The 27,719-nt window shown below is 46.3% G+C and overlaps 2 protein-coding genes and 1 long non-coding RNA gene across 4 annotated transcripts in view; 2 read left to right on the forward strand and 1 right to left on the reverse strand.

Moving 5' to 3' along the window:
* CA5A (carbonic anhydrase 5A) overlaps positions 1 to 8,515 on the forward strand; it is an 18,446-nt gene extending 9,931 nt beyond the window's left edge. The window contains exons 6-7 of one of the 2 annotated variants that reach the window (XM_080410668.1): positions 1,698 to 1,853; positions 3,657 to 3,878. In XM_080410668.1, the coding sequence (XP_080266794.1) occupies positions 1,698 to 1,853; positions 3,657 to 3,665 (165 nt within the window). In that variant the 3' untranslated portion in view covers positions 3,666 to 3,878. Of the gene's footprint in view, positions 1 to 1,697; positions 1,854 to 3,656 lie in introns of both variants that reach the window. The other variant, XM_080410669.1, reaches the window with a different exon arrangement.
* On the reverse strand, positions 4,924 to 12,655 carry LOC308072997. Its single transcript, XR_013931862.1, has 2 exons — positions 12,551 to 12,655; positions 4,924 to 11,422 (listed from the first exon to the last, which is right to left on the reverse strand). It is a non-coding gene; the product is annotated as an uncharacterized lncRNA (long non-coding RNA).
* Positions 11,880 to 27,719, forward strand: part of SLC7A5 (solute carrier family 7 member 5) — a 40,902-nt gene continuing 25,062 nt past the window's right edge. Inside the window, exons 1-2 of the mRNA XM_080410660.1 lie at positions 11,880 to 12,623; positions 26,084 to 26,209. Coding sequence (XP_080266786.1) covers positions 12,017 to 12,623; positions 26,084 to 26,209 — 733 coding nt within the window. The 5' untranslated portion in view covers positions 11,880 to 12,016. The remainder of the gene's footprint in view (positions 12,624 to 26,083; positions 26,210 to 27,719) is intronic.

Here is a 27,719-nt window from a genome sequence, read left to right on the forward strand (position 1 = left end):
TTCGAGCTCCCACAAAGACATAGTCAGTTATTCCTTTGCACTCCTTGTTTCTTCTGCACTGAATTCCTAATGGCTTGTGGAGACAACCGCAATATTTAAATTTTGTCTACTTACTAGCTGCCTCTTGTGCCTCAAAACCAGCTTAGCAGTTTTGTACAAGAATCATACAATCATTTAGGTTGGAAAAGACCTTTAAGATCATGGAGTCCAACCATTAACTCGGGACTGTCAAGTTCACGGCTAAACCATGTCCCAAAGCACCACATCTATGCATTTTGTAAAAGCTTCCAGGGATGGTGATTCTGCCATCCCCCTGGGCGGCCTGTTCCAGCGCCTGACCACCCTTCCAGTTAAGAAATTTTTCCTAATATCCAGTCTAAACCTCCGCTGGCACAATTTATGGCCATTTTCTTTTGTCCTGTTGCTTGTTATCTGAGAGAAGAGACTGACCCCCACCTGCCTAAAGCCGCCTTTCAGGTAGTTGTAGAGAGCGAGAAGGTCCCCCTGAGCCTCCTTTTTCTGCAAACTAAACACCCCCGGTTCCCTCAGCCGTTCCTAAGGCTTGTGCCCCAGCCCCTGCCCGGCTCCGGACACGCTCCAGCCCCTCAGGGTCTCTCTGGCCGTGAGGGCCCAAACCTGAACCCAGCGTTCGAGGTGCGGCCTCACCAGTGCCGAGCACGGGGACAGGCACTGCCCCGGTCCCGCTGGCCACCCTGTTGCAGACACAAGCCAGATGCTGCTGGCCGCCTCGGCCAGCTGGGCACACTGGGGTTCATGCTCGCAGCCACCAGCCCCCCAGGCCCCGTCCCCCCGGCAGCTCCCAGCCCCTGCCCCAGCCTGTCGCGCTGCGGGGGCTGGTGCGCCCCAGGTGCGGGGCCCGGCACCAAGCGGGGTTGAACCTCACACCACCGGCCTCGACGGGCCCAGCCTGCCCAGGCCCCTCCGCAGAGCCCCCCGCCCTCGGGGACACCGGCGCTCCCCCCAGCTTGGGGTCATCTGCAGACTGACCGGGGGGCACTCGATCCCCTCGTGCGGATCGTCGGTAAGATCCTGACCAGGGCTGGCCCAGTACAGCCCTGGGGACACCCCGTGTGCCCGGCGCCAGCGGGACGTGACTCCATTCCCCACCACGCTCCGGCCTCGGCCGCCCAGCCAGCTCCCGACCCTGCACAGAGCCCCCGGCCCGGCCGTGAGCGGCGTTTCTGCAGGAGATGCCGTGGGAGACGGTGCCAAAGGCTTCAGTAAGGCCCAGCCAGGCGCCGGCCACAGCCTCTCCCCACCCACTCGGCAGCTCAGCTTGTTGTAGAAGGAGATCAGGTCTGTCGAGCAGGACCTGCCTTTTGCAAACCCAGGCTGGCTGGGCCTGATCCCCTGGTTGTCCTGCACTGCTGCGTGATGGCACTGGGGATGAGCTGCTCCGTAACCTTCCCCAGCACCAGGGTCAGGCTGACAGGCCGGTAGTTTCCCAGATCCTCCTTGTGGATGGGCATCACTAACCTGCAGTCTCCCGGGACCTCCCCGTTAGCCAGGACTGTTGATAAGCTTATGGGGTTTTAAATTATTATGTAGATCCTTATTAGTATTCACAACACCTAATTTTGCATGTGTATATGTATCATATACAGTATTTAATCTCAGTGTGAAATTCTTTGTAAATATTTTTCTCAAAATATAATAATTTTTTTTCTGGGGTTTAGGACACTATTATCGAGTTTGATGTCTTTGATCCCTCTTGTTTGATACCTTCGTGCCCTGATTATTGGACCTACGCAGGCTCTTTGACTACTCCCCCGCTTACGGAATCAGTCACATGGATTATTAAAAAGAAGCCAATAGAGGTTGATGAAAATCAGGTAAATCTCCTGTTGACGTTTCAAATCTCATGCTAGCATCGTACCGTACCTGTTGGACTGCCTGCTGCCAGGAGGGGAAGATGCACAGAAGTAGTTGCTTACCAGTACCAGTAATTCTCTGTGAATACACAGAGATCAGTGGCTGCTTCGCACCAGGTATTTGGGAGGAATCCTGACTTAACAACAGCTAATGTTGAAAGATGCAAGATGTCTTCAGGAAGTAAATAAAGGTGCTTCTCCAGCTCTCGTGATAGTTTTATCTTGATCTGTGATAAACAGTGCCTTATGCTGGAAGCTGGCCCTTGAAAACTTCTAAAGTTACTTATTGAAAAGCTGGATAATTTTGCTCTCCTTACCAGAATACAGTCCTTTTTGTGGTAGGGAGGGAGGAGATAGTGCAGGTTTTGTGAAATTCCAAACTCTAACCTTTTGATAGCTACATGCATTTGCAGAGGAATCTTGCGGAGCTAATCCTCTGTTCTTGCCTTGGTGGACTCTGGAGGTAGGGAAGGGGTGGTGGGTGGCTCGGAGTCCTTCACGTGCCATTCCGATGGTGGGAGATAGGGTGAGTCCCCATTGGGTTTTCTCCTTTGCCTTTGTAGTCATGTTTACTCTATATTTGGCCTTATTGTCCTTGAATTCTTTTTCCTTATACCCCTTTAGGAAGGACAAACAAAGGTTTCAGCAAATGTTTGTATTGCAGAAGTTATTTCAAGTAGAGGAGTTTGTGGGCAATAGTGTGTTCTGAGACCAGCCCTAACTTGTTACCATATGCCCTCTACTGCTTTTAATTTTAGTACTTCATGTTTCAATGTACTGTTATTCCTTGGTATGAAATATGTGTAGGGGCAAGTAGAAAATTGTCAGAAGGAAGACTTACTGGAATTGTACTACAGTTGTGTGTTTTTTGGAAGTTTTTGTGTTGTTTTTTTTTTTTTGTCTGTTCAAGGAAGCGGAGTACTTTGAGGGCTGTTACAGCATAGAACAAGTCTGGGAGATTGTTGCAAAGCAAGTGAAAATGAACACCCCCCCAAAATCTACCATATTTTTGTTACTTAAGAGGCACTGCAAGTTAACTGTGCATTGTCTCTTGGTTTTTTTGGCTTTGATGAATAATGAAGTGTGAGTCCAATGACATGAGGCAAAATACTAATTATTTTTTTTTTTTAATACAAATTTTGCATGGAGCTAGTCCATCTAGAAAGCCATGCTCCAAACAAATGCTAATTCTGAAGAATAGGCATGTATGTGATTTTAATGGTTTAGTAAACTTTTCCTCTTTTTTTTTTTTTTTTTTTTTTTTTTTTCCCCTTCCCTTGGCTCTTCACTCATTCTTTTTATGGCATAGAAAGGCTTATTGTTTACTTAACATTGTAACGCCCTTGTGAGCATTAAAAGCTGATCTGCTGCATACCTTATTTTAATCCCCAGTTATAAACAACTGAAAACAACTATGTAGATTGTTGCTTGTTGAGGTTCCCCCATTTCTGGATGCTGGCATATGCATGTCTGTAGAAGATAACAGAACTCCAGGAAGGGCGTGAATTAAGAAGGCTGGCGAGGTTTATTTAAAGATGGCATATGTTCCAGTATTTGAACGGGAATCAGTTCTATCTCAGACATGCCACATTTGAGATTTAATTTGCCTGAAGATGGCAGATGATTGACAATTCATCTTCTGCATTGATACGGAGGATGGTGTAATCCTTACCAGCAGGTGACAAAGAAGTGCCAGAAGTTCCTGCTAAAATTTCACGGAATGCAAATGTAATAGTATCTTTGATTTTTTTTTTTTTTCCCAAGTATGAATGATTGTGTTTTGTCATGAACTCAAGTAATTCTCCAGTTAGTAAAGTCACAAAACTGGACGTTTCTCGTTCTCAGCTGGAAGCATTTCGGATGCTGCTCTTTACTTCAGATGGCGAAGAAGAAAAGAGAATGGTAGACAACTTCCGCCCTCTTCAGCCGTTAATGAACCGAACCGTCCGTTCATCCTTCCAAATCAGGCATCTCTTAAATACTGAAGTACAGCCCAAAGACCGTGCTGAGCAGATCAGGCCATAGATGGCCCATGAAACATCAGTCTGGACATTTCATCCAGACATATCCGTATACCTGGGCTGGTGTTATTTTTTAATTATTTTTCCTTTTCCTGCAGTGTGTGTATGCCGTACAGTTTAATAGCCAGCCAGTTTCAGTTCTGCTAAGTGCCATTTGACTTCTATTAGAGAAGCTGTGGGGTCGTTTAGTTCTGCTTTTTCAAAGAAGTAAATAATATTAACCCTTAACAAACTGACTTGCTTTAAAGCAAGGATCAGTAAGGAATTATTTTGACAGTTAAAGGAAAAATAAGGGCAGGAGGTCTCTTTCCCGATCTCTTTTCTGAACTGTTCTGTGTCTCTTCAAATGCTCTTTCAGTAACTTGCATGAATTAATAATCCAAACTAAAAACATGTAAGCAAGCAGAAAGTGTGAAGAAGTTAATAGCATTAGTACTGATCAGGTCCTTTTTGTGGAATTGTTTCAGAGGTTTGAGAACTAACTTCTCTAGTCTGATATACAGAGACAGTTTATCTTCTTCCTTATTTCTTGGTGTTTAGGATGACAAGAGGAGAAGGAAAAACGAATTACAGAATCTAACCTTTTCCCATTGTATTGACTGTATGATCTCTGTTTGATATGGATGTCATGGAATGTCCATTCTATCTACACCACAAGTCAGCAGACTTTTTCTAAAACCTTATAACAGATGTAGAAGTTTTTAGCTTTGGCAGCTTTTACATTTCTGCGTTAATAATGTACCAGGAGAAGAAAGCAGAACAGAATTTACCAGTATTTCGAGACTGGCAAGAGCAGCAAATTAAGCAAAAACGTCCAACTGATCCCAGGAAACTGATCACATCAAAGGAAAGCAAAATTAGATATGCCCCAGCTGACCTTCCCAACGGGATTTGGGGGGAAAAAAAAAAACAAACCCCAAACAATTTCTGAAACCTAATCCAGTGCTAAGAGAGTATGGACAAAATGCAGCATTCAGATACTTGGAAGGTTATTTTTTTTCCTTCAATAATTCATCTAGCAACAGTGCACTCTCTTCAAAGTCTTGTCTTAAGATGTACTTCCTTTATAAGAGAGTTATCTAGCTTCAAGATAACTGGGGACCAGATTATATTTATAGCACCTTATGGTACCAAAGTTCAGTGGTGGCTGAAATTTATTTGTGGACCAGACAAAATTGTTGTGTAAGCTGCCAGCTGTGGAGCCTTATCCTAGAGTTACGATCCAATTGCCACAAGTATTATCTACCTCTAAGCATACTACTACTAGCCATAATTTTCTCTCAAGCACCTTTCTCACTGGCTTTTTGTGCTTTACTGTTTTTAACAATGTGCCTGTACATGAAAATCATGTATGGTCAGATTTTCTGATGAGGAGCAGGTCTATCTGTAGACTCATGACATGATCTTGATTGATTGTATTTGAGGAGTCGTCCTGTAGAACAGATGTTGCTTGGTCTGCTCCTGCCAGTAAGCGAAGTCACTAAGCTGGTGTGACTCAGCACAAGTGAAGCCAGGACACTAGCTCGTCGATGCTAAATTCAGAACTTTAGAATTTATACTTCTGTTTTTTTAAGTCTAAGTGTTGAGTTTAAAAGCACTTTAACACTTTTTAGTGTGACCTTGATGATTTTAAGTTTTTTTTATGTTCTTATTTAACCAATTAAGTGCCCAGGTCCTGCCTTTTCTTCCTTAATAGCTCTACCTCAGGCTGTTGTTAATGTTGCAACAGTTGTGCCTTTCTGTCTTGGCAATCTGAAACGTGCCCACTTCACCTCAGAGTGACTCTACACGGTAGATGTAAGAAAATCTCTTTTCTATTCCAATGTAGTATACTTACTTTTACTGTGTAGTACATTCAACATGGCAGTATGTGTCTTCGGTTTCATTACCTCTCCCAAGCCCTTACTGCTCAGTTGACCCATCTTGCTTGACCTCTGTAGAGCTATACCATCTATACCAACTTGGTTGAACGATAGCATCCCACTTGAATCTATACAGTCTTTGGCATCATCTTAGAATCACAGAGTCGTTTAGGTTGGAGAAGACCTTTAAGATCATTCAGTCCAACCGTTAACCCAGGACTGCCAAGTCCACCACTAAACCATGTCCCTAAGGGCCACATTTACATGTCTTTTAATTATCTCCAGGGATGGTGACTCCACCGCTTCCCTGGGCAGCCCATTCCAGTGCTTGTTAAGCCTTTTGGTGAAGAAGTTTGTCCTAGCATCCAATCTAAACCTCCCCTGGTGCAACTTGAGGCAGACAGGCTTTTTACTATGTTCCTAGTCCGCAGAATCACATCAGTCATGGTTTCGCCAGAGGATGCTAGGTTCCAAAATAATTTTGGAAGGGATATCTACAATTCTGGCAATAGGAAAAGAATTCTTTTGTTTTCTGCCTGAATGTATGTGCTGTAGTCATTGTTAAGGTTGAGGGGTTTGTTCAGTGCTGTTATTGCAAATGCTTTTCTGAGGAGGACCCCGTAGAAACATGGCAGTGGTTCAGAACTTGTCTTTCTTTGAGATTTTTTGCTGCTTATTATTAGCAGTTAAGAAAAACTGTAATATAAAGACATCTTAATGTTGCCTTCACATTTAAAAATACAGGTGACTCAGCAGCACTAAGCTAGATATAGGTAGCCTGCATCAGTATCCCTATCGTATATAAATAGGTTGTTTTAAAAAGCTTCATACGATTGCTCAAAGTTTTTTAGTTGCCTTGGTAATTTTCACCAAATTTTTATGTACATCTGATCCACTGAGCCTGTTTCACTAGTTAATAGAGCTTCCCTAGCATATGCAAATACAAAAAAAAAGTATTTTGCTCCCAGGGAACTACCATAGCGTAAACGTTTAATCTTCAGATGCTTCATAACGCTCTAGTATGCTCACACCCAACTGAGATCTCAGTGGTTAGGTTTGCTGCACTGAACCAGATTTTCTTCCTGGGTGTGTAAATCTCTGTAAGATGCTCACCACCATGCATCCATCAGAGAGAAAGTTGACTACTCTATTTTCAGTGATCTATCTAAAATTCTCATAGAAATTTACTTTGTTAAAGTATTGTCGTGGAAGTTTTGTTAGAGAATAAGTATATTAGCCAGTCATACAATCAATAAGCTATGCTCCATATATATTTACATAAAATCACATCTAAGCATACTGACATAAACCTAATTATTTTAATTTCAGCACTGATAGTTTCAAATATCAGGAAATGGGGTCGACGTAGAAAAACTTAACTCTGTGCTACAAATATAAGCTTTACAGGGATTTTCTGTTACAGTTATTTTGCTGGTTTTTGAGTCTTGCATTTACACATTAGTGTTTTAGCATCTCTGGGTAAGGTCAACAGTATCTCAGTTGCAGGGTGGATTGTTGTTGAAATTAGCAGTCTGAAAATTAACAGAAAGATTGTTTGTTTGTTTGTTTGTTTGTTGGGTTTTTTTAACTTTTAGTTTACAATGACCGTACTGGCCTTGCAAAAGCTAACTGTGAGAAAAATAATTCTGCATTCCCACACAAGTGTGTAAAACAGGAGATGGGATATAATTCTTTTGCCTTCTTCTTTCAGTTGCATGAGGGGAAAACCAATTTGATTTGATTGTTGGACTAGAGCGAAGACCTGTAATGATTTTGCACAGCTAAGTTGAACTCTAAAGTGCCTGCATAGGAATCTTTGGGCTCTTTGTTTTTATGGTACAGTCCAAAAGGGTCAAAGGACACATTTGTGTTTGTCCTTGCATAGTAGTCACTTCTGTTACTTAACAGGGTACTGGGAGGCGTTCCTGTGGCAGTAAGCACTAGGAATTAAAGACTGTAACAGAAATAATTTTGAGGACAGCTTACTGAAAAGGGAGTAGGGTTTTGGGCATAGGTCTGCATCCCTGTCAGTCTGACTTCCAGTTGCCTTTCAATGTTTCTGTTCAGTGTTGGTCTTACCAGAAGTCTCGTTCTCGGTGACTTCATAGTTGAACGACTTAATTTGCCGTTTGGATGGTTGCTCTGTGTTCCTACATTCCCGAGCATCCGCACTGGTGCACTTCAGGTGTGCGCCACCACGTGTACCTGGCCGCTCTTTTGTTCTCTTCTGTCAAGAATGGTTTGCATTGGTATTTTTACTGCAGTTCTGACAGGAGTGTATCTTTTGGCTTTGAAAGCTTTAGAAATGGAGACTGCTTTGATCTCCCAAAAATCTACTGGGTTTTAGAGTACTGGAATCCTGCACAGGTTGCTTTTGAGGAAGGGTCCTTTCTTCTGCTCAACTTAATAGTCAATAGCGTTTGCTTTAAAAATTGCATGCCTTTAATTTGGAATGTCTTAACTTGTATTTCTTGGCACATCTTTGTTTTTTCCTTTGTGCCTCTTGTATTCCTGGCAGTTATTACATTGTGTATTTTAATGTATGTTATCTGCATAATCATAATTTACGGAAGTAATTGTCTTTGCGGACAACATATGTAACCGGGAATGCCGTTTGTTCTCCTAAGATACAGGCCTTTACCGTCAGTTTTTACCTGATGTAAAGAAACTTCTAGCTGCTGGATTTTAAACTGTTACTTTAGTGTACAAACTATGTAATAAAGAAACACAGAGAAACCTGTGCCTGTATCTCGTTGTGTTATTAAGCTCTCCAAGTTAAGAATTAGATTTTCTGTCAAGAAAATAATACAATTCCTCCTTGACAATGAACCAGTTCATTAGGAGTGGAGTCTAATCAAATGTGAGACATTCTGTGATACTTAAAAGCTATGAAAGACTCTGCTGAACTGTATTATAATTGGAATGAAAGAACAATGACCTCTCTGTTGCTGCTGTACTGATGGAAGGATGTCTAATTATTTGTTACGTTCAGCTAGATGCTGCATGCTGTCTAAAATGGGATTACAAGTTTTGAGGATCTTTTCTAAACTACTTCATTTGACACTGATCATTAAACTTGATGTGGCAACTAAGCTCCTTTTCCTGTGCTATAATTGGTCTTGATGAAACGGAGCGTTGATGTGAAACTCCCAAGAGTTTCGCATTTAGTGGATGTGGCTACAGGAATCTTATCAAATGACCTGAAAAAAACTTTTGAGTAAAATAAATTACTTTTATCAATAATACAAGTTGGCTAATCAGGTGAAATTAAGTGTTAGTTTCTCTGATGTTAGTTTCTCATGACTGCTTAGCCATGCTTAGAGTCTAGTTATCGTATAGATATGTTTAGCTGAATTCATTCAAATGACTTTCCGCTTCCTTTGATGGGAAAGGTAGGTTATATTCCTAGTTAAGAAATCCCCCCCTAAAATAACTGTAGGCAGTACTTTTCGGTAAGGCCTCCCAAACGGTGCGATTTGTTACCCTTTGTGGTAGGCAAGCCATTCTGAGGTGAAGAAAGGGTGACGGGGCTTAAAAGTGAGGCCAGCCCCACCGTTATTACTATTTAAGGGTTCTAGAAGCTACCACCACTTCCAACAAAAGAGCTTCTGAGCTCTTCTATTAGTATAGCTGAGGTGTTTGCTCAAAAAATGGCTTATTTGATTCCAGCAGGCTGCCTTATTTTGATCAAGGCAGCTTTGCTGATACATGGTTAAGAACATACACGTTACTTTTAACAAATGGCCAATTTACTTCTAATACTGGTAATTATTTGTCTTTCTGACAAATAATTCTTTTTGTCTTTCTTTTTGATGTGACAAACTTGAAGTGCCTGAGTATTAGCATATGGAGAACTGATTGTATAATCAAATAGTCTTCAAAGATTCTGCAGAATAACTTGGGGGCCCGAGGAGAGTTAATGTTCGTGGTCAGAACTGATAATAATACTCAGCATTTGTGAAGTGCTTTGAAGATATAAAGCACTATATGAACACGCCCTAACACCATGACTGCAAAGCAGGTATTTTCTCAGTAATAGAAATGGAGAAACAGTTGCAGAATTAACGCCGATTAATTTGCAAGACAAGTATGTGGTTGACTTTAAATATGGCAGTTCAGTGGCTGCTGCTCCACTGCTGCTTGATCCCACGATTTCCAAATGGAAATGGTGTCAAAACTGAGACTGAAGTCTGCAAATTCTTAGCTGTCTGTTAAAAAATCCCCTTTTGGAAGAATTGGATGCAGAGAGAAAAAGATAACTTGGTCCCATCCTTGTGAAAGTTAATGGAAATGTCTGTGAATTAGGTTGATATCAGGTGTAAAATGCCAATGATCAAGAATTAGGTTGATATCAGGTGTAAAATGCCAATGATCAAGAATTAGGTTGATAGCAGGTGTAAAATGCCAATGATCAAGCAGTTAATTTGCCTTAAGGTAATAACTTAGTCCAGGCCGCTGGTGAAGTAAAAGCATTGATGAATGGTTTTGTTCACCCAACTACACAACTGAGTTGGAGCATTCGTCTGAGCAGACCTGAAGCATCCCATCTTACTCCAGTGCCAGCCCAGTCTCCTGGATCCGGACTAACGAGGCCAACGCAGAGACAGTCCCCTGTGTTGCAGGTACCGTGCGTTTTCCCTGATTTTACGGTTGCATGAACATTTTGCCTAGGATAAAGTATGAAACACTGTAACGAGTGAATGTTGGTAAATCTTACTTTGAGAAAGAATCGGTTTAGCTTACGGCCGTATAGGCTGTGTGATGGGGCCGATGTGAAGCTAGAGAGGCGGAAGAAAGGCTTCTGGGGTTTCAGGAAAATTGTGTGATAAATATGCTTTCCCGTTTAATTAATTGTCACAGTCTTTTCAGTCCCTTCAGGATCACGTTTGTCTTTGAAAACTAGAAAAAACATGCTGGATGCAAAAGTAATTTTTGTTCAAGCTTTCTTCTGAAATATGGACGCTTCTTTGAAGGGAGAAGCGGTGGAGTTCGAAGCCCCCGGGCTGGTGTGTAGCAGCCACTAGATGTCAGGTTCTGATCGGTGCTGAGGGGCCGCTCGGGATTCCTGGCGCGGTTGGGAGCGGCCGCGATGCCCGTTACCGGTTACTAATGTTCCTACTCGGTTACATCTTTCCCCAGAATGCAGATCTCACCTTTCTCCGAGGTGTCTTGCAGAAACCTCCTGACCCACTGCCTGTCCTGAGGCAGGGGAGGGGGATGGTCCGGGCAGGATGGACACCTTGGCTCTCAGACTTCGGGCTCCCACTTCTCGGTAGAGGTACCGCCTGCAGCCCGGGGTGGGAAGGAGCCTCGCTGAGCATCAGGGCTTCCAGGCTGCAGCCTCTGAGCTCTTCTGTCCCACAAGGACCAGAGGGAGCCTGAATTTGACAAAGAATTGGCTCCCTGGGCACTGTTGTGAGCTATCCGAGTAAGTCTCCTCGGGTTCAAACCCGACGTCTTCACTGAGGTGGTGTGGTAGAAGTTGCCCGTTTTGCCTGCACACTTGCCAGGTTAGCAGAAAGGTTTTATTGTATTTTTTTTGGCAAATGCATCTTTTTGGTAGTCTGGGTGCCTGAGATGACGGGAAGATGCCTGCAGTGCCTCTGCAGAAGCACGGTGATGCAGCGAGTGGCCTTGGCCCATGGATCTGTCGAACAGGAGCACAGCAAATGCACTGAGATCAGGGGGGGCTGAGATCAGGGGGGCCTGGGGGGCTGAGATCGGGGGGGCTGGGGGGGCTGAGATCAGGGGGGGCTGGGAGGGGCGTGTGTTGCTGGATTTGGGGTTTACACACAGAGACCCATTCTGCTTTCTAAGAACAGCAGCCCAGTCTGGGGTGCAGGGTGACCCCCTCCCCTCCCGGCAGCGGGGAGCCCCCCGGGGGCGGGGGCGGGGGCGGGGGGGCTCTTTGGTCCCCTTGTCCCCCTCCCCGCCGCGCCTCTGGCCCCTTGAGGGGGGTGCGGGTGGGCTGCGCGCCTGGAAAGGGACCCATAGCCGCCGGTTCCCGGGGCCCTGCGACACCACCCTTCCTCCTCCTCCTCCTCCTCCTCCTCCCCCCCCCCCCCCCCCCCCCCCCCCCGGAAAGGAGGCCAGCCCCGCTCCCCGCCCGGGCGGGAGGCGCTCGGCGCACGCCGCCCACCGCCGCCGGAACAAAAGGGGCGGCAGCGCTGCATGGTGGCGGCCCCGCGCCCTGCCCCCCCCGCCCCGCTCCGCGCCCCGCTCCGCTCCGCTCCGCGCCACCATGTCGGGCAGCGGCGGCGCCGGCAGCCCCGGCAGCAGCGGGGTGAAGAAGCGGAGCCCGGCGGGCTCGGCCGCCTCGCTGGCGCAGGAGGAGGAGAAGCAGGCGATGGAGAAGATGCTGGAGGCGGCGGATGGCGGAGCGCAGGAGAACGGCTGCGTCCGCTCGCCCTCGCCCTGCGCCTCCGCCGAGGCCGAGGGGGTGACCCTGCAGCGCTCCATCACGCTGCTCAACGGCGTGGCCATCATCGTCGGCACCATCATCGGCTCCGGCATCTTCGTCACCCCCACGGGCGTGCTGCGGGAGGCCGGCTCGCCCGGGCTGTCGCTGGTGGTGTGGGCCGTCTGCGGGGCCTTCTCCATCGTGGGTGCCCTCTGCTACGCCGAGCTGGGCACCACCATCACCAAGTCCGGCGGGGACTACGCCTACATGCTGGAGGTGTACGGCTCCCTGCCCGCCTTCCTCAAGCTCTGGATAGAGCTGCTCATCATCCGGCCCTCCTCGCAGTACATCGTCGCTCTGGTCTTCGCCACCTACTTGCTCAAGCCCATCTTCCCCGTCTGCCCGGTGCCCGACGAGGCTGCCAAGCTGGTGGCCTGTCTCTGCGTCCGTAAGTACTCGCGGTCCCTCTCCAGGTGCCCGCTGTCCCGCTGCCGCACGTGGCTGCCCGCTCACCGTCGCCTTCCCCAAAAGTCTGCCCAAACGGCTAGCTGCCCTTGAGCCTGCCGCGTTGCAGGAGGTGCACCATCTCTCCTCTGCTCCGCTGGCTGCATACTGGGGTTCGGGGGCTGTTGTGAGCGGAAAATGCGTCCCATCCCAAATAAATTAAGCAAAATATTCCCCAAATGCCGGTTACAGGCTAGCGAGCCTCTCTGATTTCCAGCAACGCAGTGAGCAGCGTGCAGCAAATGCAACATGCGTTTTGCCTTCGTGCTGGAATGGGATTTCTCCTGCCCTCCCGCAGAGGTGCGTTTGGCCGGGGTAACATCCTTTTGCAGCCCTGCAGTGCTGAGGGGCCGCGGGGGCTGCGGTTGGGCGTTTATGTGCAGAGGTACGTGAGGATAACGTGCAGTTGGCAGATTATCTGTCACAACCAACTGGTGCTGAACATGGCCTGTGCTGCAGTGCCTGGCTGTTTTCAGCACCAGTTTTGAGATGTTTCTTGGCTGTATGTGCACTGATAGCAAGCTCAAAACCTGGGGTTTTTTGCTAGCAAACATTACGTTTCGTGAGGCGTTGTCTTTCAGTCATGCTGTGATGAATTTAGGGCCACTGATGTTGCCATTGGCATGCGGATCAATCTCTCCTGCTGCAATTTTTATCATCGCTGGTATTTTGAGGTCTGCGGTTTTGCCGCTGACACCCCATTTTCCATTCCTCCAGTGACTGCAAAGTCACTCTATCCAGATTTCTCATCCTTTAAATACAGCATCATTTTCTGCCTTTCTCTTCTCGTTTTCTGTTCAGTCTGTGTTCTACTCCACTGGTAGTTCTTGTGCTGTTGTAAAGATGTACGTTGGGAGAGGTTATAGTTTTTTGTGAGGGCTTTGTAAGGCGCATGTTCAGTATACGAAGTGATGATCAGGTGGTCCTTTTATTTTTTCATTTTGAGGTTGTGAAGGGAAGGCTGCTTGTTCCTGCTGTCCAAAGGGAGATTGTGTTAGATTCCTTCACCCTCTGAGGATCGCAGGCATTCAAAAGTGGCAGCACATGGTCGTTACAGGAAGATAGATTGTCTGTAACTGTCTTCATACACACACTGACCAATTCTTTGGTAGATGACAATAAGATAAATAACAGGTGGGACAGCAATTTGTACATTCTTTGGGCAAGGTTGAAACTTACTCATTCCCCAGATAAATTTTTAGGAACGTAAGGACAAGTAGACAGGCATGTGGACTTTCCATCCAAGTTTTTAACAAAATGAAGTGCATCTCTTAAGGAAATGCACTAACCCAACTGAGAAAGCTGTAGCGGGGTTAGAAAAGAGTTCTGCTGATGGGTTTCTTGCCTCAAGTAGGGCCTTGTGAAAAACCTCTTTTTAGAGCTTTCCTTCAGTCTGCAGTGTGGTTTCTTCAGTGACACAGAGACAAGGGGCATGCATGCATGTGGCATTCACGTTTTTTTGCTGAGAAGCTAACAGAATTAGAGCGTTGATTAAATGGGCTTTCTTGGTGTTTTATGTCAAAGTTTCCCTGTGCAGGAACATATTGTAGTCGACAAAGCCTTTGAGAACATGTTTCTAATAATAAGTAGGTTTTCCTCTGCAAGATCTTTCCCAAAATAGGTAGGATGAGGTTTTACTGATCAGAAAAAAAATACAGGGGTGAAGCAGACTTGCCCATGGCAAGATCTGGTTCTGTGACCATGGATTGCAACATGAAATTTCTTGATGCCAGGTCTCATTCCTACTTAAGCTTCTCTAATAAGTAACATGTCTCCAACCTCCTTTTGCTAGCAATTAGTAGTTTTCCTGAAGCAGAATTTGTTCTTTAACCTTTATCCTGAAATGCCAAGGAAAGAGTTGCTAGTTCTACAAATCTGCGTAATTTCCATGTGTTTCTTCTTCAAACTTTATCCCCCCCTACACCCTGGCTACTATTTTGTTTATGCTTTGAGTTAAATTTTTGTTTGTCTCTTTTGCTACAAAAGGTTAGTTCATCATGCTTTGCCTTCAGCAAGTTAGTGTTCTGTAACTTTGATTTTGCAGTTAGCTTGTTGACTGTCTGGTGCCAAAACCACATCATGATCTAGGAACAATAAATGAAGTAAATCTGGTCCAAGGACTTAGCAAGTCACAGAAAACTTCTATGGACTAGCAAGCGGCTTTGTTACATGGTTGTTCCCAACATACCCCTACCCAGGGAGATATTTATGTTTTTTCAAGAGCCCTGGGGTAGGAAAAATGGCCTATTTGTACATACGCTCCAGAGCATACACTAATGAGTTACCTCAAAGAGGGGAAGAACAGTTTAGGAAGCAACAGGGGAATGTGGGGCCCCGGGCTGGAATACAGTTGACTTACTATGTAGCTAAAACCCAGCCGTCCAGAACAGTACCAGCTGTATTCTTTGCAAAGTTTGTATCTCAACATAAATGCAATTGGCTGCATGGCTTCTAGTAACAGGAGAAATAACAACAGTTACTTGTTTCCACTGCGAGTGTTACCAGTGTTGAACAGTTGAATAAATAACCTGTTGTTTGGTATTTGCCACCGTGAAGTACAGAAATTGAATTCCTAGGCATGAAGATAATCTAAATAAATCACAGTCTTGAAAGAAAGAAAAAAATAGCTGGATTAGGGAATTTTGTTCCCCTTAAGGTGCTGAGGAAAACAAGGTGGGTGGCAAGTAAAATTTCACTACAAATAGGTATTTTCTGCTATCAAGATTACGATCTCCAGCCAGTTAGTATGCAAGACTGCTTCTTCCATAAGACAACGTGAACGCTTACTATAGCTGCCAAATAAAAGTGTGGGAATTCACTGCGGGGAAGTCTTCCTGTGGCAAGATGGGTCAAGCTGTTCATCATTAGTGCGGTGTATTTTATGTTCACCGCGCAACAGCCAGTGCTCCCTGGTTGTAAGAATTTCCAGGTAGTTTGGCTTAATGCTTTTCAGGCTGCGGGTTTCTTGGGAAACTCAGAAACCTGATCATGTTATTTTAGCTGTAAGACTGGCTGGCTGATGCTTTTAGAACTGATAAATCATAAAAGCAGATGCTAAGGGATAACAAACACAAAGTCTGTGTGGTATCCAAGCGTTTTTGAACAGGAGAAGTTAATGAAACTGAGAATTTGTGCATCTGCGTGAATACCCAACAATAATTTGAATTCCCCCAAATACAATCTTATCTAAACCAGCTTTACCCCTTCTATAGAGGATGGAGGCGCAGTTACTATGTCCTGAGTTTTTGTGTTTGATGACATCTACATTACAGTATTAGTATTGTACATGGCAAAGAATTAAACTGCTAAGGATTCTGTACTTGGTGTCTCAGGCGCAAATTTGAATCTACGTAGATAAATGAGGATCCGTTGTATTTGTTGTTGGCTCCTCTTGTTCTCTTGAGAAAGCATCACAGCGGAACGTACATTCACACTGTACTTCCAACACACTTGTATCTTTTTCTGCTATTTTCTACAGTTTATTTTTACAGAATATTTAGGTAGCAAGTGTAGCTTTGAAAGAACTTGTTGTTTATATACGTTGCAGGACCATCTTCATGTAGCAGAAGCAGGATCGTGTAAACCTGTTTAATCCTGTCTTTTTTTTCCCATGGAAGAGATGGCGTGGAACAGCATCCAGTTGAAGGTGCATCCCTGATATCTTCCAGTGCATGTCGGTCAGATCCTCTTTTACAGTTGGCTGATGCTTGTGTTAACATTTCTGAAATCTGAACTGATAAATCTTAACAAAAATCATTAAAAAATCACAGAGCACAACCTAATACACAGTGTCTGTTGTAGATATAGCTTAAAGATGGAAAGTTTCAAATTGCCCAGTTAAAGTTAACATCCATGTTCCTTATTTCCACCTGTTAATTTGCAGGTTTCCTACATGTGAGAGGTCTCTGAACTGTGGTACAGGGAATTCCCTGCAGATAAGGGGGACGAGGAATAATGCTGCTTCCAGCCCCGAGCTGGTTCTTGCTTGGTGTTTCGCTGGTGCCTGAACTGTTCTTTGTACACAGGTTCTTACACACGGCCTGCCACACCCCCGCTGTGTGCTACATAACAAGTTATTCTGTAATTTACTTATTTCTTGACAGTGTAATCTGCTCCACAGAAGCTTGAGAAACCCTGCCAGTTGCATATAATTTTACTCTTCATCTTCAATGTCAAATCAGTGATTTGATTGTTAGCCTCTGAGGCCTTTTATCACTTGTTAATTATATATGCTTATCTGGCACTAATAACCCCAATATTGCTGCAGCAATATCTGCTTCTTCCAAAGCTACAGTATCTTAATCTTCTTCAGAATTTCTTTAGACTTCCTTTGCTGCTTCTGAAATATTATTTTGGGCGCTTCTCCTGCAAGCATGAAATTCCTGCAAGCATGATCACCTATTGCTCATTTGTCTCTTTTGTTATGAACAGCCTAATAGTGGAAGAATTAGTAGCAGTCAGCGCATTGACTCAACGAGTTGAGTCATATCTAATAGCATAAGTGCCTGACACCCCCCTGAGTACATTGTGAGTTAGAGGAGAATGGTATCAAATCCGGGGTTTGGCAAAAGTGTCTAAACACATGCCGTGAGTGCTTGCCAAATTATAGCTGTAGTCCATAAGTGAATATTCACTGTCAGCATTTCAACTAGAGATTGCAGATGTTCAAAGCAGGAACATCTTCATTTGGTATTAAGGTTTTATTTTAATCTGACAAGTTTGGCTGCTTGACTAGCTGTTCAAAGTGAAGCTATGGGTAGATTTTCAACCCATCAGGTATTAGATGGTTAGCAAGGCAAACACAAAATACATCTTGTGCTTGTCTAAGATGGGTTTTATTTTGCAGCATCGCTACTTGGATTTAATCTGCCAGGACAAGCAGGGTGTGAAGCTTTAAAGAGTTTGAAGACTTTCCACCGCTGCCCCCTCCCCCCCCCCAGCCCCCAGCAAGGTGGATTAACTGGCTAAGCTTTAGCAGTAAATATGCGCTTGTCTGATCAGAGTGGAGGGAAAGGGCCTTTGTAGAATCCCTGCTGTATGCTAATGCTGCAAATCTGAGGTTGCTTTTTTAAAAGCTGTGTTTAATTAGAGAGAGTAGCATTAATGAAAACAGCCTCTGACACTAGTAGGACTCTTCTGAAATGGATGACGGTTTGGAGGACTCTTGAAGCACAGTAAGCAACTACTGCATTTCTTGGCACCCCTCTCTTGGCTCTCGCAACAAATGTCCCATTAAATTTTATTGTATTTGAATGATTTACATTACCACTGAGATCCTTCAGAGTCTTTCTCTTCTGACATGAACAAATTAGGAAGGCTTTCTCAGAGAAATTCTCCATCAGTCTAATTCAAAGCAACATCACTAGGTATTTCAAGTATTCCAGGAGTCTTATAGTCCCAGTGTCAGATGTGGCCAATAGATCAAATGAGAAGGATGTGAGAAAGCGGGTTCTCGCCAGTCAGCGTGCAGGGCTGAGTTCCGACCCCCTGCTTCGCATAGGTGGTGTGATTCAGACTAAAACCTGCCTGGAATTTTTCGTTGAGTTCATGACCCAGAGTTTAGCTCTCAGTGGTGAAGTTCAACCACCTTTCTGTGGATTTGTGGAACCTGCTTCAGTACAATTATGGGGAGGTGTCTCTGTGAGCATAATGTCTCTGTGGGCCAGGTAAGATGCCGTGGTTTGCAGGTCTGGTAGCTGACCGTCTGTTCGGCACAGATGGTGATATGTCTGTGGGGCTTAAAGTGCACGTAACGTATTAGTAAGTGTTGTTTGCTGTCAGGAAGATGTTTCATATCAGGTGGGCATGGTGGAAAAGATGTTTAGCTTGTGATAGTTATGGGGTCCTTTTAATTTGCTGGGAATGGAACAAATCTACCTCTTTCTCCCATTGCAAAGTATCTTTTGTTTGTCTTCCTGTGGTAAAATGACCTGTTTTGTGAAATTGCGGCATCATGTAATTTAGAAACTTTGACAGTAAAAACACAAGCTTCTTTCTAAGGAAACAAAATAGTTTACTACTACTACTAGCGGCTAGGAGTTAGCTCCCCTAATATTAATGAATTCTTCATAGTTTTTATTCAAACCACACAGTTTGAATAGCGTAAACTGAACCTGCCATTATTACGGAACCTGGTACCAAAGCAACGGGTGCGTTTACGTAGGCTTGAGATCCAGCTTCTGCGGTACCTGCACACCGTGCAGTTAATTGTGCGCTGAGCTCGTCCTCCGGGCAGTCCTGGCGCTGCCTTTTGGCCCTGCCTGCGCCACACTGGTTGGCACAGCTCGTGAGAGAGAGGGATGGCAAGTGAGTGCTTGTTAATTTATTCTTGCGGAATTCTGGAAACCGGAGGGTGTGGATGCTGCTGGGATCTGTGGTACGTGATGAAATGATAGCAGCATCCTGCTTTGCGCTAGCGGTGCTGGCTCCTGGTGCTGGTTCCTGGTGCTGGCTCCCAGCTCCGACCTGTTTCAGCACCAGGGACTTCCTGGAACTGGAAGCCGGTGCAGGGATGGAGCGGTGACACTTTCAGGGGTCTGCAGCCATTTGTTGGGGAGATCCAGAGCTCGTGGTCTCAAGGCGGGTCTGGAGGCAATCTCTTTTCTTAAACTGCAGCGTTAGGGCAGCCTTCACCTTCTCCTTCCACCTGTGGTCCTTCGATGCAGCTGTTCCCCCAGTCCCCAGCACTGCTGTTTTGGGAAGGAAAATAACAAGGAGACTGTAAACAGTTGCCAGTTTATTATTATAAGTTGATACATAAAGATACATTTGCTGTGGGGTCAAGTGCTCCTTTCCAACAGCCTCCTGTGCTACTAAGCGTTTCCCTTCTGCAGACTCATTGCCCTGACTGTTCAGTTTCTCCAGAGACTTGTCCTTGAAGAAATATCTGCAAAGTTTTTCCTTCTGCTTTTTCTCTTTACTGACTTGCAGGGCACAAGTCTTCACTCAACACCCATCAAGGTGAAATTTCCCAACCCGTTTTCTGTCTCTGTTCTTGTCTGTATGTCTCATGCTAGGTTGTGCTATTAGAAATAAGACATCTGAGACTACTGGAAGACGCTGCGGCGTCACAACCACCTGAATATAAAGTGTGGGAGTTTGGCCTTAGCGTCTGGTTAAGGCATTGACTTGTCCCGTGGGTTTAACCGCTGTAGTCAGTATAGCATAATTCCTTGTTCGTACTGTGTGGAGTAATTTTATTTTCCATGTGTCTGACCTCTGGTGAGCCTAGGTAGCAGGGTTTTTTAAAGCACGTGGACCAGTTTGTGTCTGTGCCACGTGGTGCTGTCATCCCTGTGGTTTGGCTCTTGGTGGCCACAGGCTCAGTGTATATTGTCCCTGTGTGAAACCTGGTTGCACCGTCTTTGGTAGAAGAGGAAACTGCTTGTCCATCATCTGCGCTTTTGTCAAGAGCGAAAGGAGCAGCCTTGCTGTGGAGCGGGGAAATGGGAAGGAGCTGAGAACTGTTCTGTAACTGTGAAGAGAAAATCAACATCATCTCGTGGTGGATGGTAAACCGCAGCATCGTCTTAGGACTGTAAGGGCTAAGCGCTTTGGAAATGTGCGTTACAAACAGGAATCATTGCATGCTTTATCCTCTGTGTGTGGAGGTGTTACAGCCCCTGTTTTCCTGGAGGGGAAGCTGAGATGGAGGATTTCCCTTCATTCTTCCCGTTTCCCTCCACAAGCCCCGTACCTTACTATGCATTTTCATGCTAGTCCTGTAATACCACAAAAAAGAATCCGTGGGTAACTTGCAGCAAGTTAATTGAGTTCACTTCTTTAAAGCAAGCTACTTACATCTATCCTTGTCACAGAGGTGTATACTGAGTTATATGGGAAGCACTACAGGTCAAGACCAGGGAAACCTGTAGGAGGGGAAATAAAGGACAGAAGTGGCGTTGTGCAAGGCTCCCGAGGTATGTAACCTCACAAGCAGCATGAATGCAGCTGTGCCAGTACCTCAAGAATTCCTACAATGAAAAACTGCTAAAGATCTTGGGTTGAGCAGACTCCCGTCCCCCATCAGCAAGTTACATATGGTGCTGGAGTTGGATCCTTTTTTTCCCCTGCGAATGAGGACGAGTGCGCAGAGCTGTGGATTGGCTCCTTGCTTGTTTGCTTTTTTTTCTCTGAACAAAGCCTCCGTGAGCAGTGTCTTTACTCTGCCTCTGATCCACGGCCGTGTTCCATTACTCCAGGAAAGCTGCGGCCCTGCCTTTTTTCTGTAGGGTAGTTGCCAGGACTGTTGCATCATAAATGCCAAGCCCTGTTGGTTTACCTGTGTGCGGGCTTCCTTCATGTCCTATTTGCTTTGGGCAGAACCACATACCCTCAGGGCAGCTTTACTACATCCTGCCTTTCCTTTGTAGACATAGGAGCCCTTGTTACATACGGTGTGTTTGTTGTGGACTTGTTCTACGTGGGGATTGTCATGATCCCTTTCTGTGTCTGCTTTGTAAGGATTTATTCCTGTTGTGATCTAGAAATCAGGGTTGGGAGGCATCTTGGAACTTGAGTTCAAAGCAGTATGCCCATAAAATGTGAATTGCGAGGAGACAAGGTTCTTGGTCCTATGCTGTAGTAATCAGTTTATCCTTGGCTCCTCCCAGTAATGGGGAGATTACCTGACTGGGCAGGTGAGTGCCAGCAGGGCAAGGTTAAGTGACGTGCCTGAAGCCAGCGAGGACTGCTAGAACAGAGTAAATAACTGAAGCCAGACCCGCCGTTGTCTTTAGAAAGCCAAACTTCTCTTTGAAAGCCTCTGGCATCCCCTGTGGCTTGAGTATTTTGCAATGACACTCTCAGCTAGCTTGGACAGTCACTGGGAGAGATGAAGGGGTGAACACCACCTTGTGAGCACGTTCTCTCGACAGCAGTCAAAAGCCAGTATCTTTCCTACTTCTGGCAGAAGTACATAAATATCTTATATCTGCAATCACTGCAGCTTTCTAGCTCCTATTATCCCAATTATGTACAGTGTTTGGAGAGGGGCTGCTGGATCAGACAGAGCGTGTCACGCCGGGTTGTGCTGAAATCCTTATTCCTAGAACGATTCCCGAGAATGGCCCCGACAGGTCACGCTGCAAGTCTGCCTGGCTGCACAGCCGGCTTTTGACAGGGCCAGTGGCCTTAGGAAAGGTGCTGCAGAAATTAGGGCAGTGCCATCCGATCTTTCCCTGCTTTGTGTCATTGCCCTGATGTATAAAGCTGTGGCCGTACAGCTTTCCCCCGTTGTTCACGCGGAGCAGTTCATCTGAGGTGAACGGAGCAGTGCCAGGAGGAGTCCTGCAGCCCCTGCTTTGCAGAGTAGCATCTTGGATCAAAGGAATAAAACTTTCTGCTGTAAGAAACCCCAGCCCTCTGGTCTCCCGAGAAGTTGAGCAACCACTGGAATTTGTCAGGGAGCTTTACTGAAAAAGTACTCGGTCTGTCTTTTCGTCACTGTGTCTGTAGGATCCTTTCTGGTGGGTGGGACTGGGTTGTTTTGGGGTTTTTTTTTTGGCCCTTCCTATCTTGAAAGCATTTAAATGTAGTAACTCCACCACACTCCTTTAGGAAAGACAAATATTATTACATGGTGGGAAAAGCAAAGCAGAGAGATTGTGACTCAAAGGGCTCTGAATCACAACTGGCGTGGAAGAAGCTTTCAGTCCTGCTTATAGTCTTGGCCCTAAGTGTTTTCTTATTTTTATAGAGCCTGTTTATCTGGCACCAGTGTGTTTTTAAGGGCTGAATACTGACACTTCCATTGCTTTTCAGTTTTGGACTGTGTAGAAAGCTTTTGCCTTTTATGTACACCGTTGCCGTCCCACGGTCCATCCAACCGAGACTCTGTACAGAACCAGAACGTGAGAAACGGCCCCAAGAAAGTCAGTATTTACCGTGGGGGTTGAAGCAGCTATTGTCAAAGACACAGAATGCCTAAATGGGGAAGGGAATGTCACTGTCACACCTCTGAGGGCTGTCTTCACCAACACGAAAAGTGTGCTTTTAGATGTGTTAGCTCATCCTTTAAATATCCCTCTGTAAACAGGGAGAGTTTTATTTTTAGCGTAATTGCTGGTCGAAGTGAATCCTGGATCTTTGGTTTCCTCCCTCCCCTCCCCATTAAGGTTCACTAGAGGTGCTTTTAGTAGATGAATTGTCATCTGTGCTTAGTGATACTTCGCTGTGTCCTCTTCTCCCCCCTCACCTCCCCCCTGTAGCACAGGCATATGTAAGCTGACCTTGCTTACCTTTGTTTTCCCCTCCCCGTGTATCTGGACAGTGTCCCTTTTGGCGTACTGGTTGGAGGCAGATCCATTGCAATCTTGCTGCAAGGGGACAGAGCTTTGCCCCTGCACAGCGCTGACACTGCTGGCCTGCTGCTCGAGGCTGAAAAGCCTCCACGCCTGGACTTTTTGGGCTTTCGTGCCATGTCTTTCGAGTGAGATGCACCGTATCGGCCCTGCAGAGCGCAGGGTGAGGGACGCTGGGACAGGGTGTTACACAGGGGGGAGGTGGTGTGGCCAGTTGGCTGGCACGGTTCCTCACTGCTGGCTTTCGGCTGGGGCAACCAAAGACCAGCTCGTGCTGTCCTGTGGCTTGTGTTAAGAGCTCATGGGAGTACGGGTGTCCTTCCGAATGGAAACAGCTCTGCATTGTTTCAGTCTCACCCACTCCAAATACCCAGACACCCCCAGAGTGCCAAAGGGGCTTGAAAGGCATGATAAAAAAAAAAAAAAAAAAAAAAAAGTGATTCTGAAATGCCTTATTTCCTTCTGGCTTTCATTCTTGTAAGGCATATTGGATCATGTGGTTTTCCTTGCAAAGATGTCCAACTCTTTCATTTCTCCAAACTTTAAATACTCTTCTGTTGAGATGACACTAGATCCAAGGGGTTTGGGGGTGTGGGAGCCAACTATCCCCAAAGCAGTCGTCATACTCTGGGATGTGCAGATGGAGCTGGCTTTGCTCTTCCCTGCCCAACGGTCCCCTACCAGCAGCCTTTCCCTGACCAACGTGCGGACACTTCAATCCTCTCAGCCTGACGCGTAGTGGGCGTAGCAGCTCCCAGCCCCCTGTGAATGAACGACACACTGGATCCCTTCTTGCCTGCCTGTGCTCTGAGTCACCGGGAAGCCCTGTCACACTCGGCGCTCACTTGAGCAGGAACACAAAGTCTCATCATTGCTGTCAGACCCCGATACTGTGGTCCCTGGTGACCGAGCTCTCTGAAGCCAGCCTGTGGGTATGTCTGAGCCTGTCCGTGCCCATGTGTTCCAGGAAGGCTATTCTCAGCGCTGGCATGGGCTCTGTGTGCATCTTCCTGAACTCTTACCAATGCAGTTGCTCTCTCACAGGCAGGGCAGGATGGCAGTGAGGCGATAAGGCCCTTTTAAATGCCTAAATACTTCTTCCTCCTCCCATGGTTTTATTTCTCGGTTTGCAGTTTATTGTGCCGTTGCTGGGAGGCAGGGTGTGAGGCTGTGGGAACGTGCCATAGCTCCAAGCTGGTGAGGTATCGGCAGCTCTGGTGCTTGGTCCTGCTGTAAGGCAGGAAGGCAGGCTCTGCCGGTCCTGTGCCACCGCCTCGTGTTGCAGGTGCTGAGCGAATATGGGGGGTGCTGGTGCCTGTGTCCTGCACTCGGGGCACACTCAGCTGGGTACCGGTCTGTAGCTGGGAGGCCACCTTGCTTCAGAGTAGGGGTGCACTGTGGTTTTCTGTGATGTGTTGAGGGTCTTAAGGCACTGGGTGCTCTTGAGGGTGGTAACCAAGCAATCCAGCTACGGGTATTTCTGCCTCCTGTGGGGATTTCTCCTATCCATCACCTTCTGCCTCCATTCTGAAGGACCCCGTGTGGCTCAGCCCCATGGGGACAGGCTTGTGGCCAGAGTCTCCACCAGCAATCTCTTGGAGAGGCTGGTGGCCTGACAAGGATGCTGCTGAGCCCTCTCATTTCTCTGGGGGTTTGATTAAGGCTGAAATATCTCCATCAAATGCTCTGGGCTTTAAACTGCGAGTGCAGATATAGCCCGTAACCTCAAGAGAAGGGTGAGCTGCTTCCGAGCTGAATATTTTCAGGAGCAGCTGTTTGGCTCTGGTCGAGGCAGTGGCGTCCTGTGAAAATGAGCTGCAGGATATGGGAAGGGGCCTTTGCAGGAGGGCAGAAGCCAGCTTGGAAATGATCCCACTGGGAAAATCCAGCTCAAGACGAAAGGTTGAGATCTGCTCCTCCCTGAGCTGCTCGGTGCCGGCTCAGCTCCGGGGGCTGCTGGCAAGCTGGTGCGGAGGCAGCGAGGGGTGGCTCCATGCAAGGGAGACAAGGAGGAGGGGAGGGCATGCAGCACGTAGGGCACTGTCATTCTCTGTGTGACATTTGCCTGCCTCTATAACAAGCAACAGGCGCTGGGGAGCTGGGAGTGAGCAGGGCACGAAAATAGTAAGTGATTTGGAAGAGCAGTAAAGGCTTTAGCCATTATTTTCTGTGAAGCAGGTGAAACTTGGCCAGTCAGCATCTGGCTTTAGATAAACCCTAGTTCATGCTGTCCCTTGCCTGGTAGGAGTGCCACACTAAATAGCAGCAGGAGTGGGTGATACAGAGGAGGGTGGTGGAGGAACAAGGCAAAAAAAGGTAGGAAAAAAGGTTTCATTAGGTGCATTAACCACAGAGCAATTTGTCGGTAGCGGGAGCTTCTCGACAAGCAAAATGCTGACGGGGAGGCAGCGCGATCAAGTCCAAGAGCAGCCACAGCACATCGGAGCCGCTGAGCTGCTCTGTGCAGCCGTCTCTTCCACTGCTGCCGTGCTGAGCGCCTCTGAGAGCCGGCACGGCCGCTGGCACCGCTGGTGGAGTGGGTCGGGCGGAGGATGAGGGTCTCCTTAGATCCAGCTGCTCTTCCCAGCTGTGCCACTTGCCGAACGGGTCGGGCCAGGGACGTCTCCTCCAATATGTTTAGGCAGTGGTGTGGCCTCCATAGCCTTTTAGGTGCTAATGTTACACAGATAGCTATATATCAGTTCTGGGAGCTTGTCCTGATGTTTCTATGGCGTTTTCACACCGCAGCAGCATTAAACTGGATCCACTTAACAGGGATTGCAACCAAGCACTTTGATGCTAATGGTTGCAGTAAGGGCTTTTATTTATCTGCCCTCAGAAGCATACTTCCCAGGGCTGCAGGGCAGTTCCTTGTCCCAGGGAGCGTATGAACTGTTCAACCCACCTATTGCCAAAACGAAAGACGAAACAGAGAAGTGTGTGGCTGCAGAGCCTTGCTTTTGAAAAGTTACTACTTTAGGAAGAGAGTCTTTGCGTTTGTTTAAGTTTTAGCAGAAAGCAAATGCCAATTTGTCATAATTTGGTTTGCATTTTAAGTGTTTCACTGACAACTGATGTGTCTCTTCTTGTCCATTTCCCTCAGTGCTCCTCACAGCAGTGAACTGTTACAGCGTGAAAGCTGCTACTCGTGTTCAGGATGCCTTTGCTGCGGCCAAGCTGCTGGCGCTGGCTCTGATCATCATTCTTGGCTTCGTGCAGCTTGCAAAGGGTGAGTATGTTTCCCTGTTGAAGGTGGTGTGCAGTTAAAGCAGAATCTGGGAATTAGGGATAAAGCCCGAGAGTCCCAACCCAAGCATTTCAGAGATAGCAGAAGTGCTTTACAAACATCTTCCGTTCTCTTGCATGCTTGGGTGATACTTCCACCTTGTGCTTTGAGTGCTTTTGTGCATTTTATTTGCGAGATTTTGTATTTACTTAGCCAAAGTTATGCTTGATTTCACGCTACTGGAACCCAGCATATATCACCCAAGCTCTTTCCCACTTGGTGCAGTCACTGTGTGGCCTCTCCCTTTGAGATCTGCAGAGCTGCCAAGTCTACAGGGAATGAAAATTTTGGTGCTGTGGCTCTTGGGAAGTCTTTTCTGTAACTGGTGGCTGGTCATGGCCATTCGCTAGTAGAGAATTATCTGCATGTGCAAACCAACCCCCAGTAACTTTCCTTCTTTCACAAACTGCCCCTGCACGTTTCCCTTCCTCCTGCCTCAGGTATGGAAAAGCTTGGTTGGATCTGTGGGGTCACACGGGATCAGGCGAGGCTGCAGAAACCACATGATGAACAGTGATATTAGGGCTCTCAGCTGACACTAGCACACATGTCTGTCAACTAGCATCTGAAGGAGGAGATAAAAATGGGAAGATAAAGCAAATTTCTGGTGGTTTTGCTTGTTTTCTTCATGCACACTTAAAGTCCTCTCAGACCTAGGGAGATATTTTGTTCCAAATCCATCTGATTAACTAATCCACACAGATAAGCTTTACTGTGTGCTTTTTTTGTGGTGTTTTGTGGAAATAAACTTTCCTTAAGGAACAGTACAGGCCCTGTTTGTTAAATGTGGATAAAAGTCTGCCCGTAGTCCTGCCTTGCCTGTCTCTGCACTGGCAAGCATGTATGTATGCTTGTGTGTGCACGTGGGTCTTTTTAATTCCTGTCTCAGCTATGGGAGCCAGTGCTGTCTTTGCAGAATTTCTTGCTTTATCAGAGGTTTTATTTTCTTCCAGCTCAGTGCCTACACTCAACAGAAACATTGTTTGAGGCTTATCACAAAATATACCTCCTTCCTCTTCATAACTCCCCAGGCTGCTTTGCTCAACTTTTTTTCTCTCTTAGAAGGACAAGGATAAATAAACAGAAATCTGTGTTAGTTCTTTAACATTTTAACGTAAAGGTATATTTACAATTGTTTTTTGTCTGCAGATGACAATGTTAATTTGCATCTGCAGAATCACTTTCCCTCCCTCTATACTGTCCTTTTGTCAAGGGTGGATCGCTTTCTGCCCTGGTTCCCCAGGTATAAGTACATGATATTTCCATTGACTTGCAGCTGTAACCAATAAGAGATTTCTGTCTTGTGCACACACCCCCATACCCCCCCACACCCCCCATCCTATATTCCTCTGTCTCAGAAGCTTTTTACCTCTTACGAAGCCTCTTACAGCTTCAGGTTTTCCTAGCTTGGAGAGGTGCAGCTATGACTTGTGTGCATCTTGCCCTACAGGCC

This window comes from Falco punctatus, assembly GCF_963210335.1.
Source record: "Falco punctatus genome assembly, chromosome: 14".
Taxonomy (NCBI): domain Eukaryota; kingdom Metazoa; phylum Chordata; class Aves; order Falconiformes; family Falconidae; genus Falco; species Falco punctatus.